Source organism: Canis lupus, chromosome 5 (genome assembly GCF_011100685.1).
Source record: "Canis lupus familiaris isolate Mischka breed German Shepherd chromosome 5, alternate assembly UU_Cfam_GSD_1.0, whole genome shotgun sequence".
Taxonomy (NCBI): Eukaryota; Metazoa; Chordata; class Mammalia; order Carnivora; family Canidae; genus Canis; species Canis lupus.
In genome coordinates, this window is record NC_049226.1 from 14677422 (window position 1) to 14697005 (window position 19584).

The 19584-nt window shown below is 38.1% G+C and overlaps 1 protein-coding gene across 3 annotated transcripts in view; it reads right to left on the minus strand.

The window, feature by feature from the left end:
• The window catches only part of CBL (Cbl proto-oncogene), a 77594-nt gene that overhangs the window by 51322 nt on the left and 6688 nt on the right, over positions 1–19584 (minus strand). For 2 of the 3 annotated variants that reach the window (XM_038535923.1, XM_038535924.1), the window contains exon 3: positions 5896–6143. The exons of the other annotated variant lie outside the window; for it this stretch is intronic. In XM_038535923.1, the coding sequence (XP_038391851.1) occupies positions 5896–6143 (248 nt within the window). The remainder of the gene's footprint in view (positions 1–5895; positions 6144–19584) is intronic. 3 annotated transcript variants of the gene reach the window in all.

The following is a 19584-nucleotide window of genomic DNA, read 5'->3' on the forward strand; positions in this document are numbered from 1 at the left end:
TAGCCAATCAATTAACAAGTCATGTCATGCCATTTTTTAAAGATTTTATTTACCTACTTATTTAGAGAGCCAGAACATGCACACATGCACATGAGCGGGGGAGGACCAGAGGAAGAGTGAGAGAGAGAGAATCCCAAGCAGACTCCACGCTGAGTGCAGAGCCCAACGTGGAGCTCAATCCCTCAACCCTGAGATTATGACCTGAGACAAAAATCAAGAAGCTTAACCAAGTGAGCCACCCAGGTGCTCCTTGCTAACCTTAGAACATTCCAAGTACTGTCTACTTCTTGCCATTTCTACCATCACTACTTTGGTTCAAGCTGTCATCATCTCTCTAAAACCAAAAGGGGGTGCTGCCCCTTTCTCAATCATTAGAAAAAGTATTCCTAATCTAATTGAGAATCTTCTCTAACCAAGCCCAAACTTAAAAAAAAAAAAAAAAAAAAAAAAAGTATTTAAGAGAGAAAGAGTGAGTATGGGGGGAGGGGCAAAAGGAGAGGGAAAGAAACTTGAGCAGACTTGTGCTGAGCACGGACCCCAAAGCGGGGCTCAATATCACGACCTGAGATGAAACCAAGAGTCAGATGCTGAACTGACTGTGCCACCAAGCACCCCAAGGCTTAACTTCTCCACACGAAGATCTAAGCTGCTATTACCTACTAGTAAGATTTAGCACACTAACTGAAAACCTGTTTTCAGGACACTACAGAAAGCATACAGGAGCACAAACACTTCTGTCTAGTTTGTGCAACACCACTGTTCCACTAGAGAAACACTTAAAACCTTAAAAGCTAAAACCTAAGGCTACAAGCCTCGTAAGAAAAGGGACTAGTTGATACTCCTCAGTGTGCCATCATCACTGCTCCTAGAGCAGTGCCTACCACCAAGAAAGTACTCAATACTAACTTTTTCTTTAATAAATGGTTAGAACATGAGCTTTTAGTTAGTTCTGAATTATTCCCAGCTGACTACAGTAAAACCAAATCTTAATCATTTCAGTTTATGACTAAAAAGGCAGTAGAGTTACAACAAAAAAGTTTAATCTTACTTCCAAAATATATACAATAGAACAGAAATGTTTTAAAATGAACTGCACTGCATAATCCCATTCAGCTTCGACTGTAACATCCTGTGCAAGAAGGAAACCAGGTGCAAAAGCCAGGGTTACAGATCAAAGGCCCGAAAGCAGCTTATACTTTTTGCTTAACTCATTTTTTATAAAGTCTAAGAGAAATAAGGGCAAGCTTATCTTAGAAGTTACTTTACCTAATATCCTCTCTAAAATAAAGACAGGAAGCAACCATATTGCATACTGATAGATATGCAGAGCAGAGCAGACTTAGGGGTTATCAGGTCTTCAACATCCAGCCCAAGAACAAATTCCCTTGTGCACACAGCTGTAGGGGAACAAGTGAAGTGCATTCTCCAAGCCACAGCAAGTTTGTCTAGAGGGGACACCTGGCCCATGCTGGGCTAACTGCAGGCATTTACCTTTTCTTTCGGGTTGACTGGTACAAGGATAATCAACTGATCTACAGCAAGCTAAAGTCAAAAGTAGAACTAAGAACCAAATGTTCTGTTACGGTGGAAACCCATAAGATGTAAATGTTGGATGTAGCAGAGGTCAGTGTTCCTGCAATTCAGACATCTCTCTGCATCAAGAGAATGCAGAGAGCATTTCCAACCCTGGTTTCGGTTACTCTTGAGACCTATCTGCATCCTTGCCCTTGATGCAATCTAACATACTTTTCCTAGAATTTTTCAAGTCCACAAATTTTTCTCTCCCAAGAAGCAAAACCAAGAATGAATAAATATGGGCATAAAAGGCCCATAATACCCCTTTCATGATAAAAAATACTAAGGAATGGAAGGAAACCTTAACCTGATAAAGGACATCTATGAAAATCCCACAGCTAACATCACACTCAACGGTGAAAGACTGAAAGCTTTCCTCCTCATATCAAGAATAAGACAAGGCTCTCTGCTCTTACCACCTCTATTCAACATAAATTCTATCCAACGTGAAGTTCTAAACACCACAACTAGACAAGAAAAAAATTAAATAAAAGGCACCCATAAAGGGGAAGTAGTAAAACTTTCTCTATTTGCAAATGACATAATCTTGTTTGTAGAAAATCCTAAGGAATCCACTAAGAAACTACTAGAATCAATAAATGAGTCCTGCACAGTTACAGGATACAAAGTCAATATACAAAAATCAATAGTGTTCTATATACCAGTAATAAACTATTCAAAAATGAAATTAGGAAAACAATTCCATTTACAATAGCATCAGAAAGAATAAAATATTTAGGAATAAAATTTTTTAAGATTGATGTATTTTATTTTCTTAAAAGATTTTTAAAAGTTATTTGAGAGAGCACATACACTCACAGGGGGTAGGGATATGGAGAGAATCCTCAACCAGATCCTCTATTGAGTGCAAAGTCCAATGCAGGGCTCAATCCCAGAACTAGATGAAACCAAGAGTTGGTCACTTAATCAACTAAGGCACACCTACCTAGGAATAAGTTAATAAATTTATTATGTATAATAAATTTAACCAAGGAGGTGAAAAACTTGTACACTAAAAACTACAAAACACTGCTGAAAGACATTTAAAAAGATCTAAACAAATGGAAAAACATCCCATGTTCATAGATCGAAAGACTCGGTATTAAGACAGCAATACTTCCCAAACAGATCTACCAGTCTAATGCAATTCCTATGAAGAAAACTACAGGGGATCCCTATATGGCGCAGCGGTTTAGCGCCTGTCTTTGGCCCGGGGTGCGATCCTGGAGACCCGGGATCGAATCCCACATCGGGCTCCCGGTGCATGGAGCCTGCTCCTCCCTCTGCCTGTGTCTCTGCCTCTCTCTCTCTCTCTCTGTGTGACTATCATAAATAAATAAAAATTAAAAAAAAAAAAAAGAAAAGAAAACTACAGCCATCCTTTAGCAGAAATTGATGAGCTGATCCTAAAACTCAGAGAGGATCTAAAAGGACATCAAATAGCCAAAACCATCTTGAAAAAGAAGAGCAAAGTTGGAGGACTCACACTTCCTGATTCTAAAGCTTTACTACAAAAGCTACAGTAATCAAGATGGTGTGGATACAGGTCTAAGGATAGATACATAACCAATAGAAAGAAGAGACAGAAGCCAGAAATAAACCTTCATACACATGGCAAACTGACTTTTGACAAGGGCATCAAGCCAATTCAAGGGAGAAAAAATGTTCTTTTTAATAAATAATGCTGGCACTAAAGGACACCCATATGCAAAGGGACCCTTACCTTTGACTACATACAAAAATGAAATCAAAATGAGCACAGGGATAATCTTCATGACATTTGATTAAAGCAATGGTTTCCTAGCCATGTATCAAAAGCACAAGTAACCAAATAAAAAATAATGGACCTCATCAAAATTAAAATTGTGCTTCAAATGACACTAAAAAAAAAGTGAAAAGACAACCCACAGATTGGGAATAAAATTTTGTAAATCATGTATCTAATAATGGTCTAGTATCCAGAATCATGTAAAGAACTCTTACAACTCAACAATAAAAAGAAAAATAGTCCCAAATGGGCAAGGATTTGAACAGACATTCCTCCAAAGAAGATATACAAATGGCAATACATGAAAAAAAATGCTCACATTATTACTCATTAGGGAAATGCAAATCAAAACCACAATAATAGCCACTTCATACCCAGTAGGATGGTCGTAAAAATCGAAAACAAAAACAAAAAAAATAACAAGTGTTGGTGAGAAACTGGAAGAACCCTCCTCATACACTAGAGGAATGTAAAATGCTACTGTGGTAAACAATCTAATGGTTCCTCAAAAAGTTAAACATAGAATTACCATATGACTCAGCAATTCCATTCCCAGGTATTTACCCAAAGAACTGAAAACATACAGCCACACAAAAACTTGTACACAGATGTTCACAGCAGCATTATTCATTATATCAAGTGGAAACAACCCAAACGTCCGTAATCAAAATGCAGTACATATCCACGCAATCAAATATTACCTGGCCATTAAAAAGGAATGAAGTAGTACTGACCCACACTCTAACATGAATGAGTTGTGAAAACATGCGCTAGGAAAGCCAGACAAAAAAGCCCACACATTATGAGTCCACTTACGTGAAGCATCTAAAACAGGCAAATCTTCAGAGATAGAAAGTAGTTATTTGTGACTGCCAGGGGCTGGGGGGGGGAGGGGAGCAGGAGTGGGGAATGAGCAGTGACTGCTAATGAGTGTGGAGTTTCTTGTTGAGATGATGGAAACATTCTCAAATTAGATAGTGGGGATGGTTACATGACTTTGTGAACATACCAAAAACCACCGAATTACATTCTGTAAAAGGGTAATTACATTCTGTAAAAGTGAGAATTTTATGATATGTTAATATCTTAATTTAAAAGAACTGATTAGGAAAAAAAGTATTTAAGGAACTGAAATACAGATCTCAAAGGTCATACAGTAAAGCCATACATTTTCCTTTGTAAAAATAAATCTGAATCTCAACTGAAATTTATTTATTCTCACTTTACATATATACCTTGTACCAACCTAGCTGTATGGATTTAAAGTGTATTAAAAACTTCATATTATGAAAAAAAAAAACAAAAACAAAAAAAAACTTCATATTATGGGGAATAAAACTGATACAGACAAATATATCGACAGGTTAAAAAAATGCAAAAGAACTTGAAAGCAATAGTGTGAGGTTACTTAATAGGGGCAAATTGGTCTATGTATGTACTTCATTATGGTCTGACAATATCATTAATACACAGCTTGATTTAATAACCTATTTGTCTATATTAAAGAAAATGAGGATTATGATTAAAATCAGAGCTAACCCACTTACCACTTTCATTGTGCTGATCACTATTCTAAGTATTGAACATTTACTCACTCACTAACTCCCAACAACCCTACAAAGAAAGTACTACTACTGTCTCATTTTATAGATGAAGGAACTGAGGGATCACAGAGCTAAGTAGCAAAAATAAGGTTCAAATGTAGGCTTCAGGAGTGCCTGGGTGGCTCAGCAGGTTAAGCATCTACCTTTGGCTCACATCATAATCCCAAGGTCCTAGGATTGAGCCCTACATTGCATCAAGCTCCCCACTCAGTGGGGGAGGGGGAGGGAGTCTGCTTCTCCCTTGCCCTCTGCCCCTCTCTGCTTCTGTTCTCGCTTAAATAAATAAATAAATAAATAAATAAATAAATAAAATCTCAAATGCAGGCTTCAGAGTCCATCCTCTTAACCAGTACACCATACTGCCTGCCTCTCAGGGATGAACAGTTCATTGTTTAAAAAAAAAAAAAAAGTTGGAACAATGTTCAGTTTGCTCTAAGACTGGAAAATCTACAATTTTATTTCACTATAAAAGTGCTCTTAAAAAAATTTTTTTTGTTCTATGGCAGCCTATATCTACATGAGAATGTCTAGAGGTAAAAGAACACTTACATCCTGACTCTAACCTGTCCTCACAGCTCACTTGTCTTCCCCACAACTCTAGCCAAACCAGACTGCTCATGTTCCTTAAACATACACAGCCTGCATTTTCATGCTCGTGTGTTAAGTCTTGTTTTCACTTCTCTGATTAGAAGGGCAAGTAGAAATTTTCTAAAACCCAGCTAAAAGTCACTGACTTCTCAGAGGTAAACAAATCTATCAATCTATCAAAGATAGGGTGGTTTAATATCCTCCAAGGCAACGTTTTACATACAACGCATCTTTCAATCAAATGTCAACTTTGCATTCTCATTGACCTAAAATTTAAAACCAATTTAGCTATAGTTCTGTGTGTTACCCATTTAGGCGGTCACAGACCTGAATAAGTATTTGTGTAGTATTTGCCATTACCTAGGCTGAGAATTCTCCTCATACATTCTTTCTTTCCCCTCCTTGAAGAGGCTTATGGTCTGCTTAGTTTTCTTCATCAAATTCTCCATGAACACCCTAAAATACTCATTTTCTCCAAGTGTCTCCATCTTCCCCTCATATCTTGACAAGATAGTGCGGAGATGCTGGTAGGTATCTGGCAGCAGGTCTAAGATATAAGGTGGGCTATTCTTTAGCGCCAGCTTTGGGTTCTGACACAACCGCACCACCTGCAACAAATGGAAAAGAAGGGCTATTACTTGGAGGATCTTAAGGACAATTTCCTTTTTCAAGTTTTTAAAAAAAAGAAAGTTGTAAAATATGTGCTCTGTTGCAGAAATGTAAAAAAAATGCACAAGACCATAAGAAATGATCCATAACACCCCTGCCCACGGGCAATTATTTTACATTTTTAGTGGTACCCCTAAAAGGGTGGGCTCTTAAAACCATACAAGAGACTAATGGTCCAGATATTACATAGCAGACTATGGGGCCCTTGGCTGGCTCAGTCAGGGAAGTGTGTGACTCTTGATTTAGGGGTTGCCGAGTTTGAGCCCCATGGTGAGTTTAGAGAGGACTTAAAAATAAATCTTAAAAAAAAAAAGAAAAAAGAAAAGAAAAATTATGTAGCAGACTAAACATTGCAGGTGGAAGGAGACATCGCACTAACGCCTAAGTAGTACTAGATGGGGGCACCTGGGTGGCTCAGTCAGTTAAGCGTCTGCCTTCTGCCTTGGGCTCAACCCTGGGGTCCTAAAATCAAGGAGCCTGCTTCTCCCTCTCCCTGCCCCCCACTTTTGCGCTCTCTCTCTCTCTCTTTCTTTCTCTCTCTCTCTAATAGAGAAACAAAATCTTTAAACAAATAAAAAGAAGTGCTAGATGAATTAGGACTAGCTTATTTTAAATGCTTGGCTCACCCCAAACACAATACAGAAAATTCCCAAGGATAGAAATAAAGAACACGGCTGCCGTGGGTAGTGATGTAGAGGCCAAAGTCCTTAACAGCCATTAGGGTCTGGGAGCAAAATGGCCCTGAACTCAGTGAACCATGTAGCTCAACTGAGACATCATTCCTTGCCATATAAATGACCTCTAGCCCCACACTAGGTGTAGAGGTTACTTAAAAACAAAACAAAGACCTCCAGAATTTGCATGATAATTCTTTTTCCCATCTTTTATTTTCAACTTCTCTGAGTTATGTTTTATGTAGCTTTCTTTTAAAGAACACGTAGCTGTATTTTTAAAATCCATTATAACAATCTTTGTTTTTTAACTAGCAAGTTTAGTACATTTTATATTTGTTTTAATGACTGATAAATTTGTACTTATTCCTACCATCTTCTTTTGTACTATATGTGGATTTTTCGGTGTCTGGGAAGGATAAATTAGTGGGAGAGAAAAGTGCGTTAGAAACGGACCCAACATGATATAGACCCTTCATTTATCACAAAGAAGTGGTCTTTTCCAAAAACAGTAGTGGAACAATCGGGTATCCATACAGAAAAAAAATAAAAATCAAACTAAACCCCTCACCTTTCACCATACCAAAATAAAACAAAACGGACATAACAAAACCACAGATACACACACACACACACACAAACGCCAAAAAGTAGACCTTGGGTTATAGACCTAAATGTGAAAGGCAGATCTATAAAGCTTTAATATAAAAAGAAGTATCTTCACAAAAGAGAAAACTTTCTTAAACAGGACTATAAAAAGCATTAACCACATATACAAAAAGTTAATTAAAATTCTACTTTATCGGGTAGCCCGGGTGGCTTAGCGGTTTAGTGCTGTCTTCCACCCAGTTGTGATCCTGGAGACCCAGGATCGAGTCCCACGTCGGGCTCCCTGCATGGAGCCTGCTTGTGTCTCTGCCTCTCCCTCTCTCTCGCTCTGTGTCTCTCATGAATACATAAATAAATCTTAAAAAAAAAATAAAATAAAATAAATAAATCTTAAAAAAAAAAAATTCTACTTTGTAAGTAAGAACTCCTGTTTATACCTTATAAAGAGTAAAAACACATGAACAGAACCAAAGAATGTATCTGTAATACATATATATCCAAATGTATATATCCAGAATATACAGGAATACTTCAAGATATCCCAGGTTTGATTCCAGACCACCGTAATAAAGCACATATCTCAATCAAGTGAATCAAATTAGTATTTTGGTTTCCCAGTACATATAAAAGTTATATTTATACTATAGTCTATTAAGTATAAAATAGTATTAGGTCTTTAAAAACGAACATACCTGAATTAAAAAATACTTTACTACTAAAAAATGCTAACCATCACCTAAGCTTTTAGTGAGCTGTAACCTGTTTGTGGTGGGGGGGGGTCCTGCCTCAATGTTTAGTGGCTGCTGACTGATTAGAGGTAGATGCTAAAGGCTGGGGTGGCTGCGGCAGTTTCTTAAAATAAGTCAAGAGTGAAGTCTACTGCCTCAACTGTTCCTTTCATAAATGAGTTCTCTATAGCATGTGATGCTATTTGATAGCATTATACTCATAGTAGTAATTTTTTCAAAACCTTTCAATCCTCTCAAACTCTGCTACAGCTTTATCAATTAAGCTTACATGATATTCTAAATCCTTTGTTGTCACTTCAACAATCTTCATAGCTCCTTCCCTGGGAGTAGATTGCATCTCAAGAAACTACTTTCTTTGCTCAACCATAAGAAGCAATTCCTCATCCATTCAAGTTTTATTATGAGACTGCAGCAATTCAGTCCCACCTTCAGGCTCAACTTCTGATTCTAATTCTCTTGCTATTTCCACCACAACTGTAGGTATTTCCTCCACTGAAGTCTTGAATACCTCCAAAAGTCTACATAACAGTTGCAATCAAATTCTTCCCAACCCCTGTTAATGTTATTTTGGCTTCTTCCTGTGAACCACAAATGTTCTTAATGGCATCTAGAATGGTAAATCCTTTCCAGAGGTTTTTCAGTTGACTTTGCCTAGATCCATCAGACGTCACTATCTATGGCAATAGCCTTATAAAATCTATGTCTTAGGGCAGCCCCGATGACCCAGAGGTTTGGCACTGCCTTCGGCCCGGGGTGTGATCCTGGGGACCTGGGATCGGGTCCCACGTCGGGCTCCCTGCATGGAGCCTGCTTCTCCCTCTGCTTCTCCCTCTGCCTGTGTCTCTGCCTCTCTGTGTCTGTCATGAATAAATAAAAATAAAATCTTTAAAAAATAATAAAATAAAATCTATGTCTTAAATAAGACTTGAAAATTAAAATTATTTCTCAGGTCTATGGGATGCAGAATGGATGCTGTGTTAGCAGATGTGAAAACATTCATCCCATTATACATCACCATCAGACCAGGTGCAATGTCAATAAGCAGTAATGTTTTTAAGTAAATTTTATGAGCAGTAGGTCTCAACAGTGGGCTTAAAAGATTCAGTAAACTATGTTGTAAATGGCTGTGCTGTTTTTCAGGTTTTGTTTCATTTGCAGAGCTCAGGCAGAGTGGATTTAGCATAATCCATAATGGCCCTAGGATTTTGAAGGGTAAATGAGTACTGGCTTCAAGTTAAAGTCACCAGCTCATGAGCTCCTAACAAGAGAGTCAGACTGAGCTTTGAAGCCAGGCATTGACTTCTCTCTAGCTATGAAAGCCCTAGATGGCATCTTCATCCAATAGAAAGCTGTTCAGTCTGTGCTGAAATATCTGTTTAGTGTAGCCACCTTTACTGACTACCTTAGCTAGATCTTCTGGATAACTTGCTGCAGCTTCTACATCAGCACCTGCTGCTCCAACTTGCACTTTTATGTTATGGAGACGGCTTCTTTCCTTAACCCCCATGAACCCACCACCAAATTTCAATATTGTTGTGTCTCAGGAAATAGGCCAAACAAGTGGGAGAGAGATGGGGAACAGCTGGTTAGTAGTCAGAACACAAAGACTATTTATCAGTTAAGTCTGCCATTTCAGGGGCACCTGGCCGGCTCAGTTAGTAGAGCATACAATTCTTAATCTTGGGGTTGTGAATTCAAGCCCCACATTGGGCATAGGGCTTACTTTTAAAAGTTCACTAGTTTTTATGGATGTGGTTTGTGGTGCCCCAAAACAATTAGAATAGTAACATCCAAGATCACTGATCAGAACAAACATAAATGAGAAAGTGTGAAATATTGGGAGAATTTACCATTGGACACACAAAATGAGCAAATGCTGTTGGAAAAACAGAGTAGAGAGACTTGCTTGACACAAACCTTCTATTTGTAAAAACACTTTTCTCTGTCTTCTCCATCCTCTGCCTCTCAGTGGTTTAGTCTAGATTTTTTCCTAATTTATCTTTCACTTTACTAATTTTTTTTCAGCTCTATCTATGCTGTTAAAACCATTCACTAAGTTCTTAAAAATCAGTTGTGTTCTTCAGTTTCAGAATTTCTATTTCAAATCTGTCAAAATTATCAATTTTGTCTTTAGTTCTTCTAACATATTACCCATAGATTTTTTGAAGTCCGTGACTGATAATTCAAATATCTCTGCCTGTCCTGTGGGTATGTTTCTATTGTCAACTTTTCCTCTTGCTTTCCAGTTGCATTTTATCTTTTCATATGCCTGGTTATTTTTTATTGAACACTGATATAAAAAAAAATTATAGACACAATCTGAGGCCATGGATGATGTTACTCAGAAAGAGTTTACTTTTGCTTCTGGCAAGCAGATAACATAGGGACATCAGGAATCTATATTATCTTAATCTGATCCAGAACTGAGCAGACTGAAAAGCTGGATTTCAGTCTCTGTAAAGACTAGTCTACTTCTGTTTTACCCTTACCCTACAGTTTAGGCCCTGAGGAACCCAACCCCCAAACCAAGAGTTTCCCGGGACCCTCTACCTTGGCAGGCTCTAATTCCAATTTTTTGTCCTCCTTGACATCAGCCTTTTGAAAACTCCACTCAGCCTCTAAACCGTCACTTCCAAAATCAGCCATGACCTCATGAACAAGGCAGTCTCAAACATCAGGCTAACTTCTCAGAGCTTTCCTTATCTTCCAGAACTTGGACCCATAATTCCTTACTGCCTTTATAGCTCTTCAATGCCTTCTAGGTTTTCTAGCTGTCAGCAATATATTTGGTTTGAAACAACCTAACATTGTCTAACAGTGGTAGAAGCAAAATCTGAACTTTTGCTTTTTATTTCACATTTAAAAACATCTATTTCCTTGTGTCTACAAAAGCTCATTATAAGCTTGAGATGTGTTAATGATTCCATTCTATGGATATACCCTAGAATATCTTAACCACACCCCTACTCTGTTTTAACATTTACGTTGTTTTCAAATCTTTACTATTCCAAGTATCATTGTGATGAACTTCGCAGGGCATGTTCTTCTTTTATACATCAGATTATTTCCTTCAGATAGATCCCCCAGAAGTGGAAACATTAGGTCCAGCTAGAGTAACTGCAATATTCCCACTTAATAATTAATCATCAATGATTCTTCAAATGAAAAAAAATAAAAATAAAAAATAAAAAATAAAAAAATGATTCTTCAAATGACAAGTCAGATAACATTAAAATTTAAAAAAGCTAGGCATTTTATTCTCTGTACACTATTTCCTGAACTGTTAAAAAACAGCCCCATATAATCCTACTAAATAAACACAAGCCGAATCAACAAAAATATGTGATATATGAATATTTCAACAGTGTTTTAGGAAGTTGCTCATCCTATCAAAGGTTTCAAGCCTAACACAGCCAAGAAAACAGACTCTACCTCAGAAAACAACTATATTCTAAGTGCAAGAGTTAAGAATTCATACTAATATAGTCTCCAATTTATAAGTGTTGCGTTTCAAAACCTCATTTGTAAGTCAGTTGTTTATAATTCAGAATTTTTACAGACTATATGTTTATAATAAAAATAATTATAATGACAGCTTCCTGATGAGGTTAGATCATGAAGGAAGGTAGGGGAGACTGACACGAGTAAGAGATCAAGACCCAGCAAAGGCCACAAGAGATCTATAACTGGAGGTTTTTATTTTCACAGCTAATTGGACATCATATGCAGAAAGAATCAGAAGAGAAAAAGAAATTATGAGGGTCTAAGACCTGAAACCATAAAACTCCTAGAAGAAAACACAGGTGTTAAGCTCTTTGACAATGGTCTTGGTAATTTTTTAGATCTGCCTCCAAAAGCAAGGGCAAAAAAAGGAAAATTAAAGGGGACAACATCAAACTAAAGAGTTTCTCCCCAGTAAAGGAAACCGTCAACAAAATGAAAAGGCCACCTACCGAAAGGGAGAAGATATTTGCAAATTGTGTATTTGATAAGGGGGTTAACATTCAAAATGTTAAAGAACTCACAAAACTCAATAACAATCTGATTTTCATGTGAGCAATGGATCTCAACAGACATTTTTTCCAAAGACACACAGATGGCCAACAGGCATATGAAAAGATGCTCAACATCACTCATCATCAGGAAAATGCAAATTAAAACCACAATGAGATATTACCCTACATCCGTCAGAATGGCTAGCATCAAAAAGACAAGAAATAAGTGGTGGCAAGGATGCAGAGAAAAGGGAACCCTCATACATTCTTGGTGAGAATGTAAATTGATGCAGCCATATGGAAATCAGTATGGATGTTCCTAAAAAAGAATTAAAAATAGAACCATCATATAATCCAATAATTCCACTTGTGGATATTGATCTGAAGAAAATAAAACTAATTTGAAAACACATGCACCCCTATATTCACTGCAGTACTATTTACAATAGCCAACATATGGAAACAACCGAAGTGTCCATGGACCGAGGATAAAGATGCGATATGTATGTACAACAGAATACTACTCAGCCCTAAAAAGGAATGAAACCTCACCACCTGTGATAGCAAAGGTGGGCCTTCAGGATATTCTGCTGTGAAATACTCAGAGAAAAACAAATACTGTCTGATTTCACTTATATGTAGAATTTAATAAAACAAAGAAGCAAACAAAACAAAACTCACAGAGAACCAAATTGGTAGCTGCCACGTGAGGAGGTCAGCAAAATAGATGAGGGGAGTTAAAAAGTACAAAGTTCAGTCATGGGAATGTAATGCTTTGTGACTATAGTCAATAATACTGTATTGCATACTTGAGAGTTGCTAAGAGAGTAAATCTTGAAAGTTCTCATAGAAAAAAAATTTGTGAGGACAGCTGTGTAACTTTATATGGTGACAGATGGTAACTATACTTGTAGTGATCACTCTGCAATGTATACAAATATTGAATAATTCATTATTATGCTATACACCTGAAACTAACATATAATGTTACATGTCAATAATACTTCAATAACAACAAAAGAAAAATGGGCTCTAGGCGGAGAATTAAAATAGAATAACGGTGTAAAAAAAAATGCTCAACACTCCTTTAGAATAGTGAATAGGTAAAGCTTCTCTGAGGTGAATTTGGACTAAGAGTTGAAATTACAGGACGGAGGGGGATCCCTGGGTGGCTCAGCGGTTTGGCGCCTGCCATCAGTCTGGGGCGTGATCCTGGAGTCCCGGATCCAGTCCTGCATCGGGCTCCCTACATGCCTATGTCTCTGCCTCTCTGTGTCGGGAATGGGGAATGGGGAATGGGGAATGGGGAAGGGAAGGGAAAAATTAATTAATTGATTGATTAATTACAGGAACTAGCCATGTAGTATCACTGGAACAGAAGCCCAGATAACTAATCCAACAATCCGAAAGTGGGAACAGGTCTGGGATTTGTCTGAGGAATAAAAAGATCAGTGAGACTAAAACGGAGAGAGCAAAGTGAAAAGAGCAAGAGAGAGATGTGGAATAGGCGGGAATTAACAAGGAGACATTACAATAAAACACAAGCTTTTAAGTTTTCAATTAAAATGAAAAAGGAGGGCAGCCCTGGTGGCGCAGCAGTTTAGCGCCGCCTGAAGCCCGGGGTGTGATCCTGGAGATCCCGGATCGAGTCCCACAGTCAGGCTCCCTGCATGGAGCCTGCTTCTCCCTCTGCCTGTGTCTCTGCCTCTCTCTCGCTCTCTCTGAATAAATAAATAAATAAATCTTTAAAAAAAATAAATAAAATAAAATAAAATAAAATGAAAAAGGAGCAAATGTTTTCACATTTTGATAAAACTACATCAACCAACTACATCAAATGTTCCATTTCGGTCATTTACCTTCACTAAATTTCTTAACCTCTGAGCCTCAGCTCTTCTAATTGGCAAAAACAGAAAATACCTACCTCACAGTAAACACTTACAAAAGGCCTGCACAGCTTCCAATAAAGTGGGTACTCAAGATGTGTTAGTTCTGCTTCCCACTGCCATTCACCTTGACCAGGCTTATCTTCAGGTAGGCAGGAATTACGTATTGAAGATCGAGTGGTAGACCACACATCCTTTCGAGGACTCCCAGAAACTGGTACCATAATTCCTACCATCCTGGCTCATGACACTGCTACCTTCCCAATCCTGCATGGTCTCTAAATGATGACCAAAGAACAGAGAAAAAGCAGCAGGAACTCAAGAATAGGGGGACCAGTGTTCTGCGAAAGCTACAGTATCCACCCCTTCAAAGGTCCAAATCCAGCAGAACTCCCAATAAAGAGTTTACACTTACATTAAGGGCTACACACACCAATCCATATGTTCTATTTAAAGGTAAATGCAGGGATCCCTGGGTGGCGCAGCGGTTTGGCGCCTGCCTTTGGCCCAGGGCGCGATCCTGGAGACCCAGGATCGAATCCCACGTCAGGCTCCCGGTGCATGGAGCCTGCTTCTCCCTCTGCCTGTGTCTCTGCCTCTCTCTCTCTCTCTCTGTGACTATCATAAATAAATAAAAATTTAAAAAAAAAAAATAAATAAATAAAGGTAAATGCAGGGATCCCTGGGTGGCGCAGCGGTTTGGCGCCTGCCTTTGGTCCAGGGCGCAATCCTGGAGACCCGGGATCGAATCCCACGTCGGGCTCCCAGTGCATGGAGCCTGCTTCTCTCTCTGCCTATGTCTCTGCCTCTCTCACTCTCTGTGTGTGACTATCATAAATAAATAAAAATTTAAAAAAATATATTAAAAAAATAAAAATAAAAAAAAATAAAGGTAAATGCATTAACCTCACAGAATATAGGTTAAAATGCAATATTTGCCTAATACATCTGGAAAAAAAAGATACACTTCCTTTGGACAACAAAACGAAAACTAAAATTGCTTAGTCTTACATACAATGCCCAACCTATAACACATAATCATAAACGCTAATGGCAATTCATTGGAAAACGCAACACACCTTATAACATACCAGATTTAAAATATCACAAATTTGGGACTTGTGGGTGGCTCAGCAGTTGAGTGTCTGGCTTCGGCTCAATCTGATCCCAGGATCCAGGATCAAGTCCCACATCGGGCTCCCTGCAAGGAGCCTGCTTCTCCCTCTGCCTATGTCTCTGCCTCTCTCTCTGTGTCTCTCATGAATAAGCAAATAAATCCTTAAAAAAATAAAATATCACAAATTTAAAAATGTCTCAAAACACTTCATTTGCTTGCATTTTCAAGCTAGTACCATGTGCGTGCCACAAATATTATTTGTCCCATCTTCGAATGACCTTATAAATACCATTTGCAGTTTAACTGTCTGCTTTTCTCAAGATCTTTTTGAGATGAATCATCACATGACCAAGGAAATCATTATTCCACTAACAACTCGAGTTTTTAACACTAACAAAGACCATAAAGAAAATATATAAGTAGACTTATTCTTTTGATATTAAAATTTTCTACAAAGAAATGCTCTCAATATGTACAACCTCTAGGAAAACTTTAAATTGGCATAGTTAGCTAAAGCATAAATGGGCACTCTGAGCTTTAAAAATGTTCACCAAAAAATTTCTGAACAGCTAAAATATTTTCCTGCTCAGTGTATCCTCCATTTGGCCAACTTTATTTTGCCTTCCAAGTCTCGCAACAGCAAAAATGGCTTCCTTTTGTTTACTTCTGCCTGTACATTTGAGCATCACTCAAAACAATGCCAAAAAGAAACGTGCTTAGCTCTGGGAAAGCAACAGCATCCTTGTACAGCTGCCATACAGTCCATTCATAATAGCTTTCTCATTGGCCTCACTCCTCCTCCCTTTGCTTCTGCCAAGGCTCAATGGTCAACAGAAAAAAATTGGAAAGGACTATGATCACAATAAAGAAGAATAAAATTATGCTTGGAAATGGCTGAATTTATAAAAAGAAAAAAGGTACCAAGAACAGCGCCTCAGCCTAATTCTACTCTGAACAGACGCTTTTCTAACACTCAGGAACGTGAATTTCCAATTAGGCAGAAAACTCTAAGCATATAGAACTATGAATGACTAAGTATTTTTAGCTCTGTAGACCTCAACTTATCCTCATCCATGGATGTGTTTTTCATTTCAAACTTTTTCATATGCTAAAACATGATTAAAATAAACTTTATGCTTCAAAATGAGTATTCAGTATGCTGAGTTGAACATAAAACAAGTAAAATCTGATTACAGTTTTAAAAGGCTCCACATTGGCTAAGGGAGCAGTAGATATGGTGGGAAGGACATCAGGTCTGGAGACCTGGGTTCTAGACTGATGACCAACATTATTTGGCTATGTTGATCTTTTTTTTTTTTGGCTATGTTGATCTTAAGCAAGTTTATTCACCTCTCTGGGTCTCAGTTTCTGCCTTTATAACTGATAGACATCAATTTATTTCCAAAGCTTCTTAAGACTTTAATTTCTTAATGTCTTCTTAAAGCTTCAAGTTCAGAAACCCATGAACACAGAAACTTGAAGACGTTTAACAGTTTTACAAGTATATAGAGTGAAGCTTTTAAATGTTTTTTTTAAAGAGAAATCAGAAATCGGAAACCTACACTTTTTCTTTTTATTTTTTAAAGAAACATATCATCACTAGATAATGGCCCCAAGAAAAAGCCCTTTTACTTCTAATTACTATTCTCCATTATTGATTCCTCAAAAACTCCACTCAGGGACTTGAACTCTAATTACTACCTAATACTTTCATCACCACACAACACTATTAAAGAGACTATGCCACTTATAACTAATTACCAATCTCATTACTTTCACTTATCACATTAACTGCGGAGAAAAAAAAATCCAACACAGTGTATGATATTAAATAACCAACATGTGCAGATAGTTTAACCATGTAGTTTTTATACACAGATTCTATTTTTATTTTTATTTTTTTTAGAGAGAGATTTTATTTATTTATTCATGACAGAGAGACAGAGACAGAGACACAGGCAGAGGGAGAAGCAGGCTCTATGCAGGGAGCCCGACGTAGGACTTGATCCCAGGACTCCTGGATCACGCCCTGGGCCAGAGGCAGGCGCTAAACCACTGAGCCACTCAGGGATCCCCCAGATTCTATTTTTAAAAGGAAAATGTAATTCTCTACCCAGACTTATCAGTGCAACTTCAAACAGAACGCTTACCTTGAACCAGAGATTACATGATTTTAGCAACACTTTTGGGCATCAGACCCTGAATAAGATACAAGTGTGGCTTAGGATATTGCAGAGGCACCAATTTGCTCTAAAGTCCCTTCCCATTCTCAATTCCCTTTCTTGTCTCCTCAAGAATGAAATAATGGTTTGCCTAATGATTCCCAGAGGCTTATACCTTCAGTTAGATCAGCAGATTCTGAGTACACTGTTGGCCTGAACTCCCCGGCACTGGGCATATAGCTGTTCAATAAAAGTGGGGCTGCAGACAGATGCCAACCTAATCTCTACCTAAGGTACCAAGGAATCGTATTTAAATCAACAAACTAGACAAGGACCGTGGGCGTGGGTAGAAGCAAATTTTTTGGTGGGCAATGTGCTAATTATATATTTTTAAAACTTAAATGTATGAGTCCTCTGACCTAGCACATTTCATTTTTACGAGTTTATTCTAAAGAAATATTTAGAAACTCAATAATGGATAGTCACTACAGCAGTTTCTAATATTAAAAATCAGAAGTAACCTAGAAGATTATCAATATAAATTTATTAGATAAACATATATAATTATGAAATCTTATGTAGAAAAAAAATTCAGGGAGACCTATATGGTGTATTAACATGGAAAAGCTCCACAATATGGCAAATTTTTTGAAAAGCAAAAAATTCTAGAACAATATTTAAGCCCCCTTTTGCTTAAAAATGTATATTCTGAGTAGGGAATTACTTTTGAAATTTAAGAACATAGTAAATAGAATCTTCAAGATAAAGATACCCTACTGCTATTTCTTTAAAAAAAAAAAAAAATCTGTCAAGCTCACCTAAAATAATAAAAGCCACGTGGAATGGAGGCTTCCTACTTCAAGTGTGGTCCCTAGGGCTAGCTGCAGGGACATCACTCAGTAACTCAGCCTCTATATTTTTAACCAGATTCTCAGATGGTCTGGGGGCAGGCACCTGGGTAGCACGCTCAGTCAAACGGCCAACTCTTGGTTTCGGCTCCAGTCACAATCTCAGGGCCATGAGATCAAGCCTTGTGTTGGGCTCCACGCTCAGGCAGCCTGCTTGAGTTTCTCTCCCTCTCCTTCTCTCTCCCTGCCCTCTAATAAATAAATAAATCTTTTAAACAAAAATCCCCAGATGGTCTGAATTCATGTTAAAGTTTGAGAAGCACTGGCTTATGAGAAATCACTTAACAGAGTCTGAACACCAGTTCAAGAGCCACACGAAAAAAGTATTAGCTGGATGACTTAGGTTACTTAATCTCTCTGAATCTCAGTTTTATTCTCCTCAAACACACAATTTTGAGATTTCTGATATATCAGCAGATGTGAAATGCAAATTGCTCTACAATATAAGGAATGATTAAAACTCAGTTATCAGGGACTCCTGGGTGGCTCAGCTGCCTTTGCCTTGAGCCTGCCTTTGGCTCAAGGTGTGATCCTGGATTCCCAGATTCAAGTCCCGCCTCAGGCTCCTTGCATGCAGCCTGCTTCTCAGTCTGCCTGTGTCTCTGCCTCTCTCTCTCTCTCTCTCATGAATAAATAAATAAAATCTTTAAAAAAACAAAACAAAACAAAACCAAACAAAAATCAGTTATCAGTCTTAGTGAGCAAACGCTAGTAAGTCAGTAACTTGCTCAAGCTGATAAATCTTTTGTGGGCAATGCTGTCCAGCCAACATCCTCTGAGCCACTTAGGGAAAGGGACTGAGGACTGGAGATGGAGCCCAAACCATAGATAGTAAGTACCTCTGGAGAGGTAGTCCTGTGGGGGTAGGAGAGTAAAAGGAGACTTTTACATCTTGTTCTTAGATGTTATGATCCATACATTCTTTTTCACAAAGAGTGCTACACGTAGGCACTGCTGTTCAAAGTAGATCTAAAAAAAGAAGAGGTGGGAATTAGGGTCCCATCCCATTCACTGAAGAACCAATACAGTGGCCTCATTTTAAGACTTCCTCGTAACTGATCCCAAAGCCAAAGGAAAGGCAGTAGTAAGAGGTGGTTCTGAGAAGGTGGCCAGGCAGCAGAGTCTGCTAAGCAAGACTCACAATCCATCCTAAAAGCTGCAGAGGAAGAGACCCCGAGTCATCATAGATTTCTTCTGAAAGAATCACCGAAGTGTCTACGATAGTGGCACCAAATCTTCCTGGGCTTGAAATCCCCAGTGGATGTACACCACCAATGCCATCA